At 50.3% G+C, this 16,721-nt stretch overlaps 1 protein-coding gene across 1 annotated transcript in view; it reads left to right on the top strand.

Moving 5' to 3' along the window:
* Window positions 1-16,721, top strand: part of ttc7b (tetratricopeptide repeat domain 7B) — a 256,056-nt gene that overhangs the window by 45,192 nt on the left and 194,143 nt on the right. Inside the window, 1 exon segment of the mRNA XM_078406941.1 lies at window positions 9,721-9,854. Coding sequence (XP_078263067.1) covers window positions 9,721-9,854 — 134 coding nt within the window.

Below are 16,721 nucleotides of genomic sequence, written 5' to 3'. Positions count from 1 at the left end.
GCCCACCAACAACATGCCCACCAACAACATGCCCCCCCTAACAACATGCCCACCAACAACGTGCCCACCAACAACATGCCCACCAACAACATGCCCACCCCCAACAACATGCCCACCAACAACATGCCCACCAACAACATGCCCACCCCCAACAACATGCCCACCAACAACATGCCCACCAACAACATGCCCCCCCAACAACATGCCCCCCAACAACATGCCCACCAACAACATGCCCCCCACCAACAACATGCCCACCAACAACATGCCGACCAACAACATGCCCACCAACAACGTGCCCACCAACAACATGCCCACCCCCAACAACATGCCCACCAACAACATGCCCACCAACAACATGCCGACCAACAACATGCCCACCAACAACGTGCCCACCAACAATGTGCCCACCAACAACGTGCCCACCAACAACATGCCCACCCCCAACAACATGCCCACCAACAACATGCCCACCAACAACATGCCCACCCCCAACAACATGCCCACCAACAACATGCCCACCCCCAACAACATGCCCACCAACAACATGCCCACCCCCAACAACATGCCCACCAACAACGTGCCCACCAACAACGTGCCCACCAACAACATGCCCACCAACAACATGCCCACCCCAACAACATGCCCCCCCAACAACATGCCCACCCCCAACAACATGCCCCCCCAACAACATGCCCACCAACAACATGCCCCCCCCTAACAACATGCCCCCCACCAACAACATGCCCCCCCCCAACAACATGCCCACCAACAACATGCCCACCAACAACATGCCCACCCCCAACAACATGCCCACCAACAACATGCCCCCCCAACAACATGCCCACCAACAACATGCCCACCAACAACATGCCCACCAACAACATGCCTACCAACAACATGCCCCCCCCAACAACATGCCCACCAACAACATGCCCACCCCCAACAACATGCCCACCAACAACATGCCGACCAACAACATGCCCACCAACAACATGCCGACCAACAACATGCCCACCAACAACGTGCCCACCAACAACATGCCCACCCCCAACAACATGCCCCCCCCAACCACGTGCCCACCAACAACATGCCCACCAACAACATGCCCCCCCCAACAACATGCCCACCAACAACGTGCCCACCAACAACATGCCCACCAACAACGTGCCCACCAACAACATGCCCACCAACAACGTGCCCACCAACAACATGCCCACCAACAACATGCCCACCAACAACGTGCCCACCAACAACATGCCCACCAACAACATGCCCACCCCCAACAACATGCCCCCCACCAACAACATGCCCACCAACAACGTGCCCACCAACAACATGCCCACCAACAACGTGCCCACCAACATCGTGCCCCCCAACAACATGCCCACCAACAACGTGCCCACCAACAACATGCCCACCAACAACGTGCCCACCAACAACATGCCCCCCCCAACAACATGCCCACCAACAACGTGCCCAGCAACAACATGCCCCCCCCAACAACATGCCCACCAACAACGTGCCCACCAACAACATGCCCACCAACAACATGCCCACCCCCAACAACATGCCCACCAACAACATGCCCACCAACAACGTGCCCACCAACAACATGCCCACCAACAACATGCCCCCCTAACAACATGCCCACCAACAACGTGCCCACCAACAACATGCCCACCAACAACATGCCCACCCCCAACAACATGCCCCCCACCAACAACATGCCCACCAACAACGTGCCCACCAACAACATGCCCACCAACAACGTGCCCACCAACATCGTGCCCCCCAACAACATGCCCACCAACAACGTGCCCACCAACAACATGCCCACCAACAACGTGCCCACCAACAACATGCCCCCCCCAACAACATGCCCATCAACAACGTGCCCAGCAACAACATGCCCCCCCCAACAACATGCCCACCAACAACGTGCCCACCAACAACATGCCCACCAACAACATGCCCACCCCCAACAACATGCCCACCAACAACATGCCCACCAACAACGTGCCCACCAACAACATGCCCACCAACAACATGCCCCCCTAACAACATGCCCACCAACAACGTGCCCACCAACAACATGCCCACCAACAACATGCCCACCCCCAACAACATGCCCACCAACAACATGCCCACCAACAACATGCCCACCCCCAACAACATGCCCACCAACAACATGCCCACCAACAACATGCCCCCCCAACAACATGCCCCCCAACAACATGCCCACCAACAACATGCCCCCCACCAACAACATGCCCACCAACAACATGCCGACCAACAACATGCCCACCAACAACGTGCCCACCAACAACATGCCCACCCCCAACAACATGCCCACCAACAACATGCCCACCAACAACATGCCGACCAACAACATGCCCACCAACAACGTGCCCACCAACAACGTGCCCACCAACAACATGCCCACCAACAACATGCCCACCCCCAACAACATGCCCACCAACAACATGCCCACCAACAACATGCCCACCCCCAACAACATGCCCACCAACAACATGCCCACCCCCAACAACATGCCCACCAACAACATGCCCACCCCCAACAACATGCCCACCAACAACGTGCCCACCAACAACGTGCCCACCAACAACATGCCCACCCCCAACAACATGCCCACCCCCAACAACATGCCCCCCCCAACAACATGCCCACCCCCAACAACATGCCCACCAACAACATGCCCACCAACAACGTGCCTGTTCACATCACCTCTGTTACCCCACTTTCACATCCTACACACAAGGTGCAATATGCAGAGGGCCAATTAACCTACAAACCCGCCCTTCTCAGGGATGTGGGAGGAAGCCGGAGCACCCGGAGGAAACCCACGTGGTCACAGGGAGAAGATGCAAACTCCACGCAGACAGCAGTGTAGTCAGGATCGAACCTGGGCCTCTGGCGCTGTGAGCCAGCGACTCTACTGCTGGGCCACAGTTCCGGTGGAGAACATGGATAGATGATGTTTCTGGTCGAGACCCTTCTTCGGTCTGACGAACTGCACTCTCCAACACTTTGTTTAACCAGCCTCTGCAGTTGCTTGTTTCTTCACCACATTGAGTTACGGCTTACTGGTCTTGTCTTTCAGGGAGAAAAATAACCCGACTGTGCTGATAATTTCTGAAGTTAAATGTATCCAGTAAATTATAGTTTACAGCAACCACCTTTAAGACAAAAAAAGCTCAAATCTCATCAGCGCGTTTATTTGAACTTAGCTCACCTAACAAAAAATAAACACGGTATTTTTTTTAATCCCAAAAGCATTTTCATTGACTATGTACACATAGCCAAGACATTATGGCCACTGACAGGCGAAGTGAATAACATTGATTGTCTTGTTACAATGGCACCTGTCAAGGGGTGGGATGTATTAGGCAGCAAGTGAACAGTCAGTTCTTGAAGTTGATGTGTTGGATGCAGGAGAAATGGGCAGGAGTAAAGACCTGAGCGACTTTGACAAGGGCCAAATTGTTATGGCCAGATGACTGGGTCAGAGCATCTCTGAAGCAGCAATGCTTGTGGGGTGCTCCCGGTCAGCAGTGGTGAGTACCTACCGACAGTGGTCCGAGGAGGGACAAACCACAAACCGGCGACAGACAGGGTGTTGGGCGCCCAAGGCTCATCGATGCACGAGGGCAACGAAGGCTATCCCGTCTGGTCCGAACCGACAGAAGGTCGACTGTGGCACAAGTCACAGAAAATGTTAATGGTGGTCACGGGAGGAATGTGTCTCAATACACAGTGCATCGCACCCTGCTGTGTATGGGGCTGCACACGGAGGACCAACAGCATATTAGGCAGGTGGGCATAATGTTTTGGCTCATCAGGTCATAATGTTTTAGCTGATCAGTGTATGTGGTAAGAATAAGGCTGTTAATGGAGATGAAACATTAGGGATCTGGTGCTCACTGGCTCGGTCAGCATTTATTGAACACTGATTAGCCTTTGAGAAGATGGTGTGAAGCCTCTACTTCAGTCCTTGGGTGGAGATTGATTGATTGAACGATCCAGCACGGAAGCAGGCCCTTCGGCCCGCCGAGTCCACGATGGCCATCGATCACCCTTCCGTACAAGTTGTATATTACTGTACTTTCACAACCACTCCCTACACACTGAAGGGCAGTTTGCAGAGACCCAATTAACCTGGAAACCCGCACGTCTTTGGAGTGTGGGAGGAAACCGGAGCACCCGGGGAAAACCCACGCAGGTCACGGGGAGAACGTACAAACTCCGTACAGACAGCACCCAGGGTCAGGATGGAACCCGGGTCAATAGACAATAGACAATAGACAATAGGTGCAGGAGTAGGCCATTCAGCCCTTCGAGCCAGCACCGCCATTCAATGCGATCATGGCTGATCACTCTCAATCAGTACCCCGTTCCTGCCTTCTCCCCATACCCCCTCACTCCGCTATCCTTAAGAGCTCTATCCAGCTCTCTCTTGAAAGCATCCAACGAACTGGCCTCCACTGCCTTCTGAGGCAGAGAATTCCACACCTTCACCACTCTCTGACTGAAAAAGTTCTTCCTCATCTCCGTTCTAAATGGCCTACCCCTTATTCTTAAACTGTGGCCCCTTGTTCTGGACTCCCCCAACATTGGGAACATGTTTCCTGCCTCTAATGTGTCCAATCCCCTAATTATCTTATATGTTTCAATAAGATCCCCCCTCATCCTTCTAAATTCCAGTGTATACAAGCCCAATCGCTCCAGCCTTTCAACATATGACAGTCCCGCCATTCCGGGAATTAACCTAGTGAACCTACGCTGCACGCCCTCCATAACAAGAATATCCTTCCTCAAATTTGGAGACCAAAACTGCACACAGTACTCCAGGTGCGGTCTCACCAGGGCCCGGTACAACTGTAGAAGGACCTCTTTGCTCCTATACTCAACTCCTCTTGTTACGAAGGCCAACATTCCATTGGCTTTCTTCACTGCCTGCTGTACCTGCATGCTTCCTTTCATTGACTGATGCACTAGGACACCCAGATCTCGTTGAACTCCCCCTCCTCCTAACTTGACACCATTCAGATAATAATCTGCCTTTCTATTCTTACTTCCAAAGTGAATAACCTCACACTTATCTACATTAAACTGCATCTGCCATGTATCCGCCCACTCACACAACCTGTCCAAGTCACCCTGCAGCCTTATTGCATCTTCCTCACAATTCACACTACCCCCCAGCTTAGTATCATCTGCAAATTTGCTAATGGTACTTTTAATCCCTTCGTCTAAGTCATTAATGTATATCGTAAATAGCTGGGGTCCCAGCACCGAACCTTGCGGTACCCCACTCTCCGGCGCTGTGAGGCAGCAACTCTACCGCTGCGCCACCCCTCTAATAAAGAATTAAAGTGCAAGTTCATGTAACTGAATTAGTTCCGTCTAATGGTGTGCCAAATGCAACCTATAATCATAACTACGTTAGTAATTGATTAGTGTTATTTGCCTGTGTTGAGCTGATTGTGAGGACAATTAAGTTAAGGTCTGTAGTTCAGGGAGTGAGATCAGCTCGATGTAAAGACTGAGTGGATGTGTCACAGGCATTAAGTGTCGGCTCAGGAGTGAAGGGTTTTTGAAGTTGAAAAGGCTGCAGGATTGAATGGGGACACAAGAGAGTGGAGATGCTTGAACAATGTACTGGAGGAACGCAGTGAGCCAATGTGGAAGAAATTAATTTAGAGGGAAATTAATGGAAAATGAAAAGCAACAGACTTTGCAGATTTGCTTCCAGACTTTATTGCATGATGTCATGCAAGGAGAGATGGCGGCAGTAATCTGCCCACCAATTGCCTGACTTCACAGCAGAATTAGCCGACAGTTATAAAAAAAACACCCGGGGAAAACCCACGCAGGTCATGTGGAGAACGTACAAACTCCGTACAGACAGCACGGGTCAGGATCGAACCCGGGTCTCTGGCGCTGTGAGGCAGCAACACGACCGCTGTGCCACCGTGCACTTGTCTAATGGACTTGCCTGTGGTTTGATTGCACTCAAGAACATAGAACATAGTACAGCGCGGGAACAGGCCCTTCGGCCCACAATGTCTGAGCCCAACATGACCCCAAGATAAACTAATCTCCTCTGCCTGCACGTGATCCATTTTCCACCATTCACGGCATGGTGGCGGCACGGTGGCGCAGCGGTAGAGTTGCTGCCTCACAGCGAATGCAGCGCCGGAGACTCAGGTTCGATCCTGACTACGGGTGCTGTCTGTACGGAGTTTGTACCTTCTCCCCGTGACCTGCGTGGGTTTTCTCCGAGATCTTCAGTTTCCTCCCACACTCCAAAGACGTACAGGTTTGTAGGTTAATTGGCTGGGCAAATGTACAAATTGTTCCTAGTGGGTGCAGGATAGTGTTAATGTGCGGGGATCGCTGGGCGGCGCGGACCCGGTGGGCCGAAGGGCCTGTTTCTGCGCTGTATCTCTAAATCTAAAAAAAAATCCATGTGTCTCTCCAAAAGCCTCTTGAATGCCTCAGCTATCGTATCTGCCTCCACCACCACCCCTGGCAGCACGTTCCAGGCCTCCACCACCACCCCCGGCAGCACGTTCCAGCCCCCCACCACCACCCCTGGCAGCACGTTCCAGCCCCCCACCCCTGGCAGCACGTTCCAGCCCCCCACCACCACCCCTGGCAGCACGTTCCAGCCCCCCACCACCACCCCTGGCAGCACGTTCCAGGCCTCCACCACCACCCCTGGCAGCACGTTCCAGCCCCCCACCACCACCCCTGGCATCACGTCTGTAGTAATATAGTATAAATATAATATCGTACAATAAAATATATAATATGATATAATTATACTATAATTAGGGGCGGTCACGGTGGCGCAGCGGTAGAGTTGCTGCCTTACAGCGAATGCAGCGCCGGAGACCCGGGTTCGATCCTGACTACGGGTGCTGTCTGTACGGAGTTTGTACGTTCTCCCCGTGACCTGCGTGGGTTTCCACCGAGATCTTCAGTTTCCTCCCACACTCCAAAGGCGTGCAGGTTTGTAGGTTAATCGGCTTGTTAAATGTAAAAACTGTCCCTAGTGGGTGTAGGATAGTGTTAATGCGCGGGTATCGCTGGTCGGCACGGACCCGGTGGGCCGAAGGGCTTGGTTCCGCTCTGTATCTCTAAACTAAAAAAAACGAAACTAGTAGTTGATAATTTGGGATTATTACTGTCAGAAGTGTAAGTACAGAATGTACCCTGTGTTTTAGCTCTCAGTAAATCATTGATCACACACTGCTGTTCGTTAGGAGTTTATTGCCATCAATAAAGTACGTGTTGTTGGCAGCTTTATATGTTACTAGACCAAGTGGACCCGTTGGGCCCAAACCTGCATTGGTGCAGCACTCTGTCCCCACCCCCCCTCCCCTCTCTCCTCAACCCCCCCCCCCCTCCCCTCTTCCTTCTCCCCCACTCCTCCCCCCCTCCCTCCTCCCCTCCCCCTCCCCTCCTTTTAAACTTTAAAATGTGAATAACTTAAAAAATATAACACCGATTTCAATAAAACTACTTGCATTATCACTGAAGTGACAATGGTGAGTAAGGTGGGCCTAAAACTGTCGCGCTATCGTGTGCCGGTTTGGCTGAAGTTCAGTCACAAACAAGATAACAAACGAGAGTTTTAGTATATAGATTTTTCTGTGGTAAACTGCAGACCTAATGCAGGATTGTCACTGCAAAAAATAGAATTTCACTGCACTTGGCAGCATCCTGGTAAACCTCTTCCACCACCTCTCCAAAGCCTCCACAACCATCCAGTAAAGTGGCGACCAGAACTGCACACTATACTCCAAGTATGGCATGACCAATGTCCGACAAAGCTGCACCATGACCTCCTGACTCTTACACTCAATGCCCCGACCGATGAAGGCAAGCATCCCTTACGTATATGCATAAATATACCACCAGGTGGCACCACCAGCACTGGCTGCCTCGCCAACAGTCTGTCTGTCCTTCCTACTGTTTTTTATTATTTTAGGTATGTGTTAAAGTATGTTTTAGTGTTTCTTGGTTTGTTTTATGTGGGGTTGGGGGGGGAGAGGGGAATTGGGGGAAACATTTTTTTCAATCTCTTACCTCGACGGAGATGCGATTTTTCTCCATGTCGTATCTCCATCCCCACTGCGGCCTAACATCGAGGAGTTGGCGACCTTTCCTGGAGACCGGCCCGGCGCTTCAAACCGCGGGCGCATCGCGGACTTTAACATCGTGGAGCTGCGATCCTTTGCCGAGGATCGACTGTGGAGAGCTCCAACCGCGGGGCCTATGGACTTTAACATCGTGAAGCCCGCGGTCTCTGGTAAGAAGAGGCCGACTCGGGAGCTCCATGCCGCGGGGAGAGTTTCAACCTTCCCGACGCGGGGAGTTTCGATCATCCCGACGCGAGGGCCTCGGACAGTCGGCAGCGGCGACCGTGGACGGTTCAACAGCCCCGACCGCGGGTGGACAAAGTGGAAGATGATTGAACTTTATTACCTTCCATCACAGTGAGGAATGTGGAATCCGCTGTGGTGGATGTTCATGTTAAATTTTACTTTATGTGGCTGTGTGTCTTGTTGCATTTCACTTAGTATGGCTGTATGGGAACTCAAATTTCACTGCACCTTAACTGGTGCATGTGACAATAAATTGAATCTTGGATCTTAATTGCAATTCTTCTTTTAGTCTTCCTTACTAGCTTAGTGGTCATTTTCTTAATATTTCTGAGGAATGGGATGTATTTTCTGTGATAAATGGATAACGTTGTTATTGATGAACATTTTTGGCCATGTATCTCAGTTAAGTACCAAGTCTGAAAACAATTTTAGCTGCCTTACCACCGTGCTACTACAAATATACGTTCATAAATCATAGGAGCAGAAATAGGCCATTCAGCCCATCTAGTCTACTCTGCCATTCAATCGTGGCTGATCTATCTTTCCCTCTCAACCACATTCTCCTGCCTTCTCCCTGGAACTGATAGGTCCTGATTGTGGATGATCAGCCATGATCACAGTGAATGGCGGTGCTGGCTCAGAGGGCCGAAAAGCCTACTCCTGCACCTATTGTCTATTGTAACCTATGTCATCTTTAATCGTCAAGAATCTACAAGCACCACAGCTCAGACTCAAATCTCAGGTCATGGTGTTGAATTTAGATGTTTAGATTTAGAGATACAGCATGGAACCAGGCCCTTCGGCCCATCGAGTCCGCGCCGCCCAGCAATCCCCGCACACTAACACTATCCTATACCCACTAGGGACAATTTTTACATATTACCAGTCAATTACCCTACATACCTGTACGTCTTTGGAGTGTGGGAGGAAACCGAATATCTCGGAGAAAACCCACGCAGGTCACGGAGAGAACGTACAAACTCCGTACAGACGGCCCCCATAGTCAGGATCGAACCTGAGTCTCCGGCGCTGCATTCGCTGTAAGGCAGCAACTCTACCGCTGCGCCACCGTACTGCCCATGGAAACAGGCCCCTTAGCCCAACTTACCCAAGCCGACCCAAGATGTCTCCAGCACTGAAACAGGCCCTTCGGCCCATCTTTCCCGTGCTAATCAGGACACCCAAAGCAAGCTAGTCTCACCTGCCTGCTTTTGGCCCATATCAATGACTGAGCAATTCAGATTCAGTTTAGTCTATAAATTAGCTCGTCTAATTATGCTTTCCATTCCTTTGCTTTCTGTAGGTCTGTGTCTGGAGAAGCTGTTAACCTCAGGATCATCACAAAGTGTGCTTCAGCTCGATCCCGAACAAGAAATAATTACATGTTACGAGAAAGCTGGTGACATAGGCCTGCTTTATTTACAAGAAATCGAAAAGGTAAGAAGAGTCTGCTTGGGTTTTACCGCTATGACTGTTAAGAGCATAAAGGGTAGCGCAGTGGTAGAGTTGCTGCCGTACAGCACCAGAGACCCGGGTTCCATCCTGACTACGGAGTTTGTACGTTCTCCCCGTGACCACGTGGGTTTTCTCCGGGTGCTCCGGTTTCCTCCCACACTCCAAAGGCGTACAGGTTTGTGGGTAAATTGGCTTCGGTAAAATTGAAAATTGGTCCTAGTTTGTGTGCATAGGATAGTGTTTATGTGCGGGGATCGCTGGTCGGCGCGGACACGACGGGCCGAAGGGCCTGTTTCTGCGCTGTATCTCTAAACGCTAAATGGATTCATGGATAGGACAGGTTTGGAGGGATATGGACCAAGCGCAGGCAGGTGCGACTAGTGTAGCTGGGACGTGTTGGCCGATGTGGGCAAGTTGGGCCGAAGGGCCTGTTCCACACTGTATCACTCTCCGACTCTTATGACTAAATGCATTCAGATCCTTGCTTTATTCCTCACTAAATTCTCTGAGAATGACGATTCCTACACCTTTCTCCCCTCCACTGCGATCAGTCCGAAGAAGAGTCCTGACCCAAAACATCACCTATCCATCAATGTTGAGAGCAAGGTAAAGCCAGCAAAGTCTGATTAAAAAAAGATCATCGTTAAAGTATTGAAATGTTGCTGTAGGAATAGAGATATAAGAGCGTGGAGCGATTATAATGTGTGATTGTAGATCTGCCTCTGTGGCCAGCACGCACACAGTCGCCTGGGTTGGGCACCATGTTAGAATCTCCCTGACACCACAATCATTATGAAGATTTTAGACGGTTTAGTTTAGAGATACCGTGTGGAAACAAGCTCTTCGGCCCACCGATTCCACCACGACCAGCGATCCCTATACATTCATCCCCGCACATTAGTCGGGATCAAGGGCGGTCACGGTGGCGCAGCGGTAGAGTTGCTGCCTTACAGCGAATACAGCGCCGGAGACCCGGGTTCCATCCCGACTACGGGTGCTGTCTGTACGGAGTTTGTACGTTCTCCCCGTGACCTGCGTGGGTTTTCTCTGAGATCTTCGGTTTCCTCCCACACTCCAAAGACGTACAGGTTTGCAGGTTAATTGGCTGGGCAAATGTAAAAATTGTCCCTAGTTGGTGTAGGATAGTGTTAATGTGCGGGGATCGCTGGGTGGCGCGGACCCGGTGGGCCGAAAGGGCCTGTTTCCGCGCTGTGTCTCTAAAATAAACTAAATGAACACTATCCTACACACACTAGGGGCAATTTAACATTTTTATACCAAGCCAATTAACCTGAAAACCTGTATGTGTCTGGAGTGTGGGAGGAAACCAAAGATCTCGGAGAAAACTCGTGCAGGTCACGGGGAGAAAGTGCAAACTCCGTACAGTTAAGCATCCGTAGTCAGGATTGAACCCGGGAACTGGCGCTGTAAGGCAGTAGCTCTACTGCTGCGCCACCGTGCCACCCATCGCCTCTCTGGTCTTTGTCCAACCATCTCCCACTCAAAAACCCCTGGTATTCCGACAAGAACAATTACCAGGGAAGATTATCTCGGAATTTTCAGTGCATTAATAGAGCCCAAGAAACCGACACAATGCAAAGTAAAAATGGGTCCTGAACTTTCAGGAGGAGCAAAAGTAGGCCAATGAGCCCCTTGAGTATTCTCGTAGAGTTTCATGCCTGATCTCCTTCTTAATTGCTTTTATCCTTCCCGTCCTGTAATTGAAGAGCGTGTATCTTTCTGTACATTGTCCTCTGGTAACCTGATGCTGATTCAACACAGAGACCGCACGCAGGATGTCTAATAGAACAGAGCAGAACAGCACAGGGACTGGCCCTTCGGCCCACAGTTTCTCTGGCGAACATGATGCCAAGATGGACTCATCTCCCCTGCCTTCCCGTGACCCATATCCCTCCATTCCCTGCATATCCATGTGCCTGTCTAACAACCCTCTTGAATCCCATTATCGTACCTGCTTCCACTACGGTTGCCAACTGTCCCATATTAGCCGGGACATCGCGTATTTTGGGCTAAATTGGTTTGTCTCGTACGGGACCGCCCTTGTCCCGTATTAGGTCTGGGGGGCGCTGTAGGCCAGGACGCTGTAGGTCCAGACAGTGTAGGTCCGGACACTGTAGGTCCGGACAGTGTAGGTGCGGACAGTGTAGGCCCGGAGGCCTGGGCGCCGCCTAACAGAGGTTGCTTAGCAACCCGCCTCCCGGCCCGGGTGGCCACCATTGGTGGAGCGGGAGCACGTGGTCGCTGGCTGGGTGAAGTCACGTGGGGCGCGGGGCGGTGACGTCACCTTGTCCCTTATTTGGGAGTGAGATAGTTGGCAGCCCTAGCTTCCACCACCATTTCTGGCAGCGATCTGTGTAAAAAAAACTTGCCCCACACATCACCTTTAAACTTTGCCCCTCTCACCTTCCAAGCTACACCCTCTGGTCTTTAGTGCGTCCTGGGCAGGAGTATTGGTAGGCGTGCTACTACTTTGGAACTTCATAATTATAAAATCGCAAATGGCACAGCAGCTGCCAATGTACCTTGTCCATACAGAGATTGCATCTTGTTCTTCATATCTGCTATCAGCAAGGGGTACAAGATAAGAAGTGCACATCTGGGAATCATTAACTAGTCATAAAGTAAACCAGAGCAGCTTGTATTGTTAGGAAAGGACCTATCAATATCAAGCCGACTAGGATTTATTTTTACTTCAAAAAAGTAGCCCAGGATTGTATTGTATTGAGTATCCTGCAATTGTCCCTTTAATGGAGATGCTTTCCTTTAATGGTCGAGACATTCCCAGCCTTCCTCCATGTCTCGGGCCAGTGGTCAACAGTCTACTTTCACCGGTATAGTTTAGTTTTAGAGACACAGTGCGGAAACTGGCCCACCGAGTCCGTGCCGACCAGCGATCCCCACACACTAACGCTATCCCACACGCACCAGGGACAATTTGCAATTTTATCAAGCTGACTAACCTACAAACCTGTACGTCTTTGGAGTGTGGGAGGAAACTGGAGCTCCAGGTAAAAGCTTACGCGGGTCACGGGGGGGGGAGAACGTACAACGTCCGTACAAACAGCACCCGTAGTCAGGATCGAACCCGTGTCTCTGGCGCTGTGAGGCAGCAGCTCTACCCGCTGCGCCACCAAGAGTCCTTGTGGGAAGGACTTACTTCCTTGCCTGCACTGGAGATCCTACCTGCACTGACCTGCTGTTAACACTTGTGGGAACTGGAGGGCTGCATTTCTCACACAGACAGGATTTTCCCGGACAGCCTTGCCATGCCAGTGATGTGGCTGCATAAATAAAGGGAAACAGTCTCCACTGGCAAGAAATCTGGTCTCCAGGGCTGACAGAACTGGCAAAGAAACCAGAGATAACATCTCTGGAACATTTTCTCCATTGTGCAACCACACTTCCTCTGTGGCTATTGAAACACAACCGTTCCGTTCTAATTTGGCTGTGGATGTTTTATACGTTGACATTATGTGCCTTTATATTATGGTTTAGGTTTAGATTTATTATTGTCACAAGTACTGAGGCACAGTCAAAAGCTTTGTTTCGAGCCAGCACCGCCATTCGTTGTGATCATGGCTGATCATCCACAATCAGTAACCCGTGCCTGCCTTCTCCCCATATCCCTTGATTCCACCAGCCCCTAGAGCTCTATCTCACTCTCTTTTAAATTCATCCAGTGAATTGGCCTCCACTGCCCTCTGTGGCAGAGAATTCCACAAATTCACAACTCTCTGGGTGAAAAGGTTTTTTTCTCAGCTCAGTTTTCAATGGCCTCCCCTTTATTCTTAGGTTTTGCATGCTGTACAATCAGAATAGATAATATCATGTATAAATACTACCAAGCCAAACTCAAGTACAACAGGTGCTCACTGTGATGGATGTTTCTTTTGTTTGGTGTTGGTTTATGATTGTATGTGTTATTGCATTTTTATTGATTATTCTTATTGGTCTTAGTGTTGAACTGCGGGTAATTTTTCATTTCACTGCACATTTATGTGTATGTGACAAATAAATAAATTGACTATTGTAGAGCAAAGGGGGAGATACAGAGTGCAGAATATAGTTCTCAGCATTGTAGCGCATCAGTTCCACAGACAAAGTCCAATGTCCGCAATGGGGTAGAGGTGAATCGGACAGTGCCCTAGTTTATGGAAGGGCCGTTCAGAAGCCTGATAACAGAGGGGAAGAAGCTGTTCCTGAGTCTGGTGGTGCGCGCTTTCAAGCTTCTGTACCTTCTGCCCGACAGGAGCGGGGAGAGGGAGGAGTGACCGGGGTGGGACAGGGACAAGTCTGTGATTATGTCGGCTGCTTTTCTGAGGCAGCGTGAAGTGTAGACGGAGTCGATGGTGGGGAGTGTGGTGTGTGTGATGGACTGGGCCACATCCACAACTCTCTAATTTCTTGACGTCTTGGGCAGAGATGTTCCCAAACTAAGCTACGTTGGAACCTTGGAGTATGTTTTCTATATATTTACCCCTTTCTCCCTTCGGCTCCAACACTCTACACCCCCTTGTTATCTGTCTCTCTGACCTGCTTATGCTAATTCCTTACTTTGTTCTGCAAAGTAGCATTTCTCTCCTTTCCTGAACTTTCTCGTGACAACACGACGCATTCTCACCATTTGTTTGAAGGTCAGGACGAGACCCTCCTCAGAATGCTCAGCTCCTCCATAGCCAACAATCGACCATGATCACATGTGATCAGAGCAGAATTAGGACATTCGACCCATCAAGTCCACTCCGCCATTCAATCACGGCTGATCTATCTCTCCCTCCTAACCCCATTCTCCTGCCTTCTCCCCATAACCCCTGACACCCCCACTAATCAAGAATCTATCTTTCTCTGCCTTAAAAATATCCACTGACTTGGCCTCCACAGCCTCCTGTGGCAAAGAATTCCACAGATTCACCACCCTCTGACTGAAGAAATTCATCCCCATCTCCTTCCTAAAAGAACGTTCTTTAATTCTGAGGTTGTGACCTCTAGTCCTACGCAGGTAGAAAAGCATAAGTGCATACGTTCCAGCAGCAGAATGAGGCAATTTGGCCCATTCAAGTCTACTCCATCATTCCGTCTTACCTGAGCTATCTCCCCCTCTCAATCACATTCTCCTGCCTTCGCCCCATAGCCCCTGACATCCTTACTGATCAAGAATCTATCTCTGCCTTAAATCTGTAGGAAGGAACTGCAGATGCTGGTTTAAACCGGAGATAGACACAAAACGCTGGATTAACTCAGCAGGACAGGCAGCATCTCTGGAGAGATGGGATGGGTGACGTTTCGGGTCGAGACCTTTCTTCAGACCGCTGCCTTAAAAATGCCCAATCTCCTCCACGACCGTCTGTGGGGATGAATCACCACCCTCGGACCAAGGAAATTCCTTCCCATCTGCTTGCTGAAGGCTAGCTGATCCAGGGTCAGCCGGCAGAGCACTCTGTAGAACTGTCCACTCCTGCGCTCTGCATGTCACTACAAGTGGAGCGAACGGCAGCAGAACATCATTTTGACTTCCTCTCTTTAAAGATATCTGTTTCTGCTCAAAGGCGAGACTTGTTTCTCAGCGGGTTCCGTTCTGCTGCTCAGCTCTTGGTTGGTGACTTTCACACTTGAGGCAATCAACGCAAAAAGACACAAATGCCACATATGTTAACACTTCCAAGCGGGACTGGGATGCTGAACGCAAGACAGACGGACGTGAAATGAGCATGAAGCAAAGGCAAGGATATTCGTGGCTCTCGATGCCCAGGATGATCCCACATTGTGCCGGCTTTCTCTTGCTATAACTCAACTGCGTGCTTTAAACATCTCCAGGGTTCACCTTTATTAGTCACTGAGTCACAAGCATGGGCACAAGCCCTTCGGCCCAACTTGCCTGTGCTGTCCAAGATGCCTATCTATGCTCATAGGTTCATGTGATAGGAGCAGAATTAGGCCATTTGGCCCATCGTCTACTCTACTCGTGGCTGATCTATCTCTCCCTCCTAACCCCATTCTCCTGCCTTCTTCCCATAACCCCTGACACCCGTACTAATCAAGAATCTATCAATCTCTGCCTTAAAAATATCCATTGACTTGGCTTCCACAGGCAATGAATTCTACAGATTCACCACCCTCTGACTCAATAAATTCCTCCTCATCTCCTTCCCAAAGGAATGTCCTTTACTTCCGAGGCTATGGCCTCTAGTCTGAGACTCTCCCACTCGTGGAAACATCCACGTTGGACACGTTAGAGGCAGGAAACATGTTCCCAATGTTGGGAGAGTAGAGAACCAGGGGCCACAGTTTAAGAATAAGGGGTAGGCCATTTAGAACGGAGATGAGGAAAAACTTTTTCAGTCAGAGTTGTGAATCTGTGGAATTCTCTGCCTCAGGAGGCAGTGGAGGCCAAGTCTCTGAATGCATTCAAGAGAGAGCTCTTAAGGATAGCGGAGTCAGGGGGTATGGGGAGAAGGCAGGAACGGGGTACTGATTGAGAATGATCAGCCATGATCACATTGAATGGTGATGCTGGCTCGAAGGGCCGAATGGCCTCCTCCTGCACCTATTGTCTATTGTCTATTGTCTCTCCTCTCCACACCTACTCTATCCAGGCCCCACATTTGTCCCATATCCCTCTGAATCGTTCCTATCCATGTACCTGTCCAAGTGTCTTTAAAATGTGGCTATTATACCTGCCTGAACCACTTTAACTGGCAGCTTGGTCCATATTCGCACAATCCTCTAAATGAAAATATTCCCCGTTGGGACAGTTTTATAAGATTTTTTTACAATCTTTCCCCCCACCTTAAATCTGTGCCCTCTATTTCTTAATTCCCCACCCCTGGG

The sequence above is a fragment of the Rhinoraja longicauda genome, chromosome 10 (genome assembly GCF_053455715.1).
Source record: "Rhinoraja longicauda isolate Sanriku21f chromosome 10, sRhiLon1.1, whole genome shotgun sequence".
Lineage (NCBI taxonomy): Eukaryota > Metazoa > Chordata > Chondrichthyes > Rajiformes > Arhynchobatidae > Rhinoraja > Rhinoraja longicauda.
This window is presented reverse-complemented; position numbering and strand designations above follow the sequence as displayed.